This window comes from Sphaeroforma arctica (assembly GCF_001186125.1).
Source record: "Sphaeroforma arctica JP610 unplaced genomic scaffold supercont1.499, whole genome shotgun sequence".
Lineage (NCBI taxonomy): Eukaryota > Ichthyosporea > Ichthyophonida > Sphaeroforma > Sphaeroforma arctica.
The window spans coordinates 60,903-67,148 of NW_014040059.1; the positions used below are offsets into that span (position 1 = coordinate 60,903).

Consider the following 6,246-nt stretch of genomic DNA (forward strand, 5'->3'; position numbering starts at 1 on the left):
TTTATATTATATATACTATGAATGTGTTTCTATGTATGTGATTATGCGGGTATGTGGACATTTGTATATATCATGTGTATATGTATATATGTGTGTTAAATTGTGTGTGTATTGTGTGTGTGTGCGCGCGAGTGTGCGTGCGCACGCGTGTGTGTGTGTGCATGTCTGTGTATGTGTGTGTGCATGTCTGTCCATGTTTGTGCATGTGTGTGCATGTGTGTGTGTGTGTGGTGGTATGTGGTGTGTGTGTGGTGGTATGTGGGTGTTGTGTGGTGGTATGTGGGTGTTGTGTGGTGTGTGTGTAGGTGTGAGTGCATGCGTATGAATAAGTGTATAAAATGTGTACGATATGCTACGATGCAAAACTGCTCACACTTATTAGAAGGAGTAACAGACAAATCGGTGAGCAATTTGACTACAGACAAATTGGATGGCAATACATATATATATTCGACCGTATTTTGACTATTGACTATAAACATATTGGACCGTGCTCCGACGACAGATCAGCATAATACTACATGGAGATGTAAAATTTTCGAAATTCACTGGTAGCGACTACTGTCTGTTGTAACTCATTTCGCTTCGTCTACTCATGGATTGAACCCCAATTTCAATAGAGCAGTTCAGATCGCAAATATAAGAGTAAAATAAACAAAATTACAAGCGCACAAATTAAATGTGACTTACTTCGTGTACATCTATCTTCTCCTTGGCCAACATGGCATTGGTAGCGATGATGGATCCTGTGGTGTCGTTACTAAATGCTGAGTCGGCTGCAACATGAATAAACACAAGCAGTTAGACAACATCCAATTTCATTCTTAGACAATATCGTTGGCAAATTTGAGACTGTCAAATAAACCAAGCGATATGTGCATTTCCAAGTTCAACTTCTGTATGTCATGGGTAATTCTACTGGTTAATTCTATACAAGAAATTTCTCGTCAATTCAAGTGCAAAATAAACATCACGAAAGGGTAGCACTTATTCACACACTCGATCCCCCAACCCTGAATAAATTTAACCATTGAAGCAGAGTATAGCATTTCCGTAAACCGTGAATAACTGCATCATGTATAAGCACCCAAATTATTATAGACTCAGAATTTATTAGAGACCCCACGGAAACCCATACAGAGCATCGCAAGCACAATCGTAATGATAACGAGATGAAAACATTCAAGATACGTGTAACGAACTCGCCATAGCGGGGGTAACGATAACGAGATGAAAACATTCAAGATACCGGGGGTAATGTTAACGAGATGAAAACATTCAAGACACATGTAACGAACTCTCCAAATAACTTGCATACCGTTTGAAAGTGCGGTTTCGAGTTGCTTCTTCAACGCATTCCATGAGTTGAAGGAAACACGCATGGAATTTTGCATGTTTGTTGCCTGTTTGTGACTCTTTTTGAACTGCAATAAAGAATGAATCAAATTTTACGTCACTTGATCAAATTACATAGTGCTCAAAAAGGAAAAAGAAAGTATGCGACATACTGTAGCTCACAGCCTCAAGTGTCGGCACCAGTAACAAGCACCTTACTGATAAAAAATATGACTTGCTATCAATTTCTCCCCGTGCAACTCTTCCCACGATTTTGAAAATGTCATTTGAATTACCAGATGCTAATTCGAACAAGACCACCCGGCCAATGACAGAGATCGTCATGCAGTAAACTCAACACAAAACTAGATACAGTTCGAAGATGTTGGATACTTCTAATTTTGCAATAATAGCAACTACGCCACATCATGCATTATTGATTCCGCCACATCTTACATGAGCCACATCTTTCATGATTAATTATTTTAACATCAAGAAACTAACACAGGAAGCTCGCATAATAGCCTTTGCAGTCGATACTGTATTATATGAACAACTCATCAAGATGTACCGAGCCCGAAGTACGTGCGCTGAAATTAAAATATAAATATACTACAACTGTGTGAACTGAAGTAGGCTATAATACACTTAAAAAAACCCCCCACTCCATATGATAGAAAGAACTTCAAAATGGTATCCATTATAATAATACAATAACTTCAACCCCAACGCACTGAGTGGTAGCAAGAAGTGATAGCAAGAAGTGATGGCAAGAGTTGATGGCAAGAAGTGATAACAAGAAGTGATAGCAAGAAGTGATGGCAAGTAGTGATGGCAAGTAGTGATGGCAAGAAGTGATGGCAAGAAGTGATGGCAAGAAGTGATGGCAAGCAGTGATGGCAAGAAGTGATAGCAAGAAGTGATAGCAAGAAGTGATAGCAAGAAGTGATAGCAAAAAGGGATAACAAGAAGTGATGGCAAGAAGTGATAGCAAGAAGTGATAGCAAGAAGTGATAGCAAGAAGTGATAGCAAGAACTTAATTATAATAACCAAATTTCACCCGAACGTAAAATGAAAGGCTAACTTTTAGATTTTCAATTAAACAATATTTGAAAGAAAGCAACATATAGGTATCATGTTCCAAATCAAACTTACTTCGACGACTAGCTCATCAAACTCTGCATCTTTAGTTTTCGAGACCTTTGTGTTTGCGGTGGTCATAGCCGTACGCTTCATCAAATGATATGCACTTGACATGATGAAAAATTGTGGACTAAAAAAGGATATATGTTTAGTTAAGCACTGTTACTTGTTAGCGTGAGAATGAGGTGTGCTATGGTCCATATACTCGCTACATATGTCTATATTTCAAAAAGAAATGATACCCTTCATGAATTTTTAAGATGGCATTCGCCACCAGTCAAAATGGGCTTTTGGTTTATACTTTATACCGGCTTGTGAACTTTTAAAATCACGATATGGTTAGTTAACCCTTAATTGGACATCGCCATAGACGATAGCACTGATACGACAAAATAAACAATCATAAAGTCAAGTTTTAAAAATAAACTACTACTAGATAGGACTATTAAGCTCATGCAAAAGAAAATTCAGAATCAGAAGCTCAGAAGTCAGAACCACTATGTTGCATTTACATACGAGTATTTTAATAGGTTAGTGACTGACTCTATAAATAATGACTAATTGCAATAGCGCGTAGGCAGTGAAATTTATTTTTACAAAATAATATATTGTGTCCTGTGGTCTCACTGGTCTGTGAGACTGTGGACGACTGCATCTTGGGGGGGAAGTTTTAACAAAAAAAACAAAAAGTATTAAAATACGACTGGCGTGTTTCAATTTAGAAGGCTATGACTGGCGGCTGGAAATTTTACGGCCCAAGCACCAAGAAGGGACCAAGAGTTCAAGGCTAAGCATTGTTACACAGTGCACAGACTCGGGAATCAGGTGACTCAGACTTCAGGAGTCAGGACTCTGTTAGAACTTTTTAAAAAGTCCATAAAGTTATGTACCCTAAAGAGCCAAAGATTATGTTTATTGTTTTTATAGAATTGTGTTTTTATTTTAAACTAAAACACGAAATATTTTAAAATTGAACATTTATTTATCCCTCTCTCGCGAGAAAGCGAGAGAGAGAGAAGAGTTGTTTCAAATTCGAGCGATAAGTGGTGTTCTTTTTTTATCTATTTTTTATAAAACAAATTTAAACAAAAAGAACAAAACGAATAAAAAACCACCTAAATAAACAAAAACTTATAAACTCTTACACTCAGTCAAATATCGGCTTTTTAAAAAAACAAATTTAACAAATGAGTGTAAAACACATACACAAATCACACAAAATATTACTTTAAAATTTGGAGTGGAGTTTGCGTTTCAAGTCATTTCATTGAGCAGAATTTTAAATAGTAATAAAATATTATTTTACCTCTACTTTATAAATATGTATAAAAAATACAATGCTATGTATGTTTTTATTTTAAAAAATATCTATTGGAGAAAGTGGGGACAAACCGACAAGGTAAATAAAAAAAGGCCCATTTTAGCTTACTGCACTGGAAAATTAGTAGTTAGGGCACTAAATTTTCATCGAGGAAATAAAGGAACAGTTATAGGGTTTAGGCTTTGTGCGAGCCCGCCCGAAAAGCATCATCGGACTTCTCACTGTAATTTAAAAGTTGTTCATTTTTTATTTAAGTCTACAATAAAGCGATCGTTACACGTACACACGCGCACCTTTTCGAGTACATAGCTGTTATGGAGGTGACAAATAGTTCAAATTACGAAATGTACGGTGTGTGGATGTGCCACAAACCGACATAGGACTTTGTTTTCTATGCCGAGGCAAATGGCACAAGCGATGTTGGCCATTATGCTTTGAAGGAGATAGCTACGATGTCTTCCCAAAAGGATACCTCAGCAAGCAATACAAGTTTGAAACAAAAAACGTAGGCTGCTGTCTCAATGGCTTTAGAACATCCGATCGTACCCTTAAGTGTCCAGGTTGTAAGTCTTTCGAAAGAGAGAGAAAATCGTCGATACATTCAATTCTGAAAGGTCAATCTCATAAAATAAAATACGCGCTGGCGACAAATAGTCACCGATTTACGAGTACGACACAACAGAAGCGCACAATACAAAAAATAAGTCTGTACCTAAGTGTGTGTGTGTATGGAGTCCAAAGCTGTTTGGAAGGTTTCACGAGAAAGATATCACAGCCAAAAGGGAATAGAAAAAGAGGCAATGTTGTAAGTTTCGGTCTATCAAGGCGATATTAACGCCCTAGAGTAATCGTGAAAACAGCAATACTCTGAAGGATTGTGAGGCTGATACATTGCCTATATATAATCCTCTCAGTACTGTTTTTGCCGAAGGGATTGTATTTAGTGTTTCGTTGCCGCTCTATTAGAAACTATGGTGTGTTTCATTGGGGCGAATCTGAGAGACTCATAAAATCCTTTTTTATAAAAAGGAAAGAAATGAAAATACTCTTGATGTCCATAGTTATTGCATTAACCAATAACTTGCCACTCATCAAAAGTTACTGACTTAGCCTTCATCAGACTGGCACATCTAGTTGGCTGAATGGAGGATAAACTAAGTAACGCTAATAGTCTTTAGAAACCTATGTTCGGTTGAGCCATCTCGATACCGAAGTATTCGGATATAAATAGATTTGCTTTTGAAAGTACGTTTCACGTATTATTAAGAGTACGTTTATATTACCAGAGTATAATGTGGAGGCCCAGCTTGTACACATCCCGGCGGCAATACTACTACAAATTGGTCATGGGCAAACCGCCAACCTCAGATTGGGACAAAGCCAGACAATGGGACCTATACGACATATTATATTATGTCTCCAGGGCGTCTTCTGGACGGCTCAGGTACCCTGATATAGGAAAGTATCTACTTCCCTATCTAAATATATTGGCTCGCATTGTATCATGCTTATTAATTTACCGAGCCATGAATATTTACTCCGTAATGGACAACACAACATGATGGTAGCTTTGTGTATATGAACATAATTTAGTAATTGGGCAATTAACTGCCATGGTGGATTAGCCCACGCAGTATTTTTGGAGAGGTCTAGTTGAAAGGCATTTCCTAAAGGATGATTTGAAATCCTGTAATTATTAAGTCGTGCATTATGATGTGCAGCAAACATGTCAACTGTATGTGGCCCAAATATCTTTTGAGCCAGTTTAAACCACCTGGGGTTACATTTCCAATCAGTGGCTAGTAGCTCACGTACGGATATATTGAAGTCCGGTACGAAGCGTGATGTAGATGTTTGATATCGAAATGAAACTTTGATATCGTATCATGCCATCGGCTCAGTAATTGAGAGTCTAGCTTCATCTTGTTCATATATTGAAGAGACTTCTGATCGCACATCAGCGTAAAGCTGTTCCGTGTAGGTAATCGCGGAAGTGTGTTAGATCTGTTACTATGGCTAGTAGCTCTTGTTTCACAGTTGGATAATTCAATTGTGATGCATCCATTGCTCGGCTAAAGAATTGTATATACCTAGGTTTATTATCTATAACCTGGTATAGTACACCTCCGAATGCTAAATCTGAAGCGTCCGTTGCTATTTCAAAAGGCACGCCATCGACTGGTCCTTGTACAACAGGGGCTTGTTGTATGTTTTAGTTACTAAGACTATATATCATTTCAATGGACGCATAGTATACATTTCACGCCTCGAAACAATTACCTAATCTAACTATGCCAATAAAATATCTCTGAGTCCAACTTAAGAAAATCATAAATAAAATCAAAACACCAAGTCGGGGCAGTATACATCTGCACCTAAACCCCATCACTTGGTACCTAGCTCTACATCCGATTTAAGGCATAGACGGGCACATCTAGTTGGCTGG

General features: G+C 37.7%; 1 protein-coding gene across 1 annotated transcript; it reads right to left on the reverse strand.

Annotated features, from left to right (window-relative positions):
- Positions 1–675: 675 nt before the first annotated feature.
- Positions 676–2,572, reverse strand: SARC_06782 (hypothetical protein; the record flags this gene model as incomplete). Its single annotated transcript, XM_014299310.1, has 3 exons — positions 676–776; positions 1,319–1,424; positions 2,492–2,572. The coding sequence occupies 3 exons, from the start codon at positions 2,570–2,572 to the stop codon at positions 676–678; spliced, it is 288 nt and encodes a 95-aa protein (XP_014154785.1).
- Between the last annotated feature and the right edge of the window lie 3,674 nt (positions 2,573–6,246).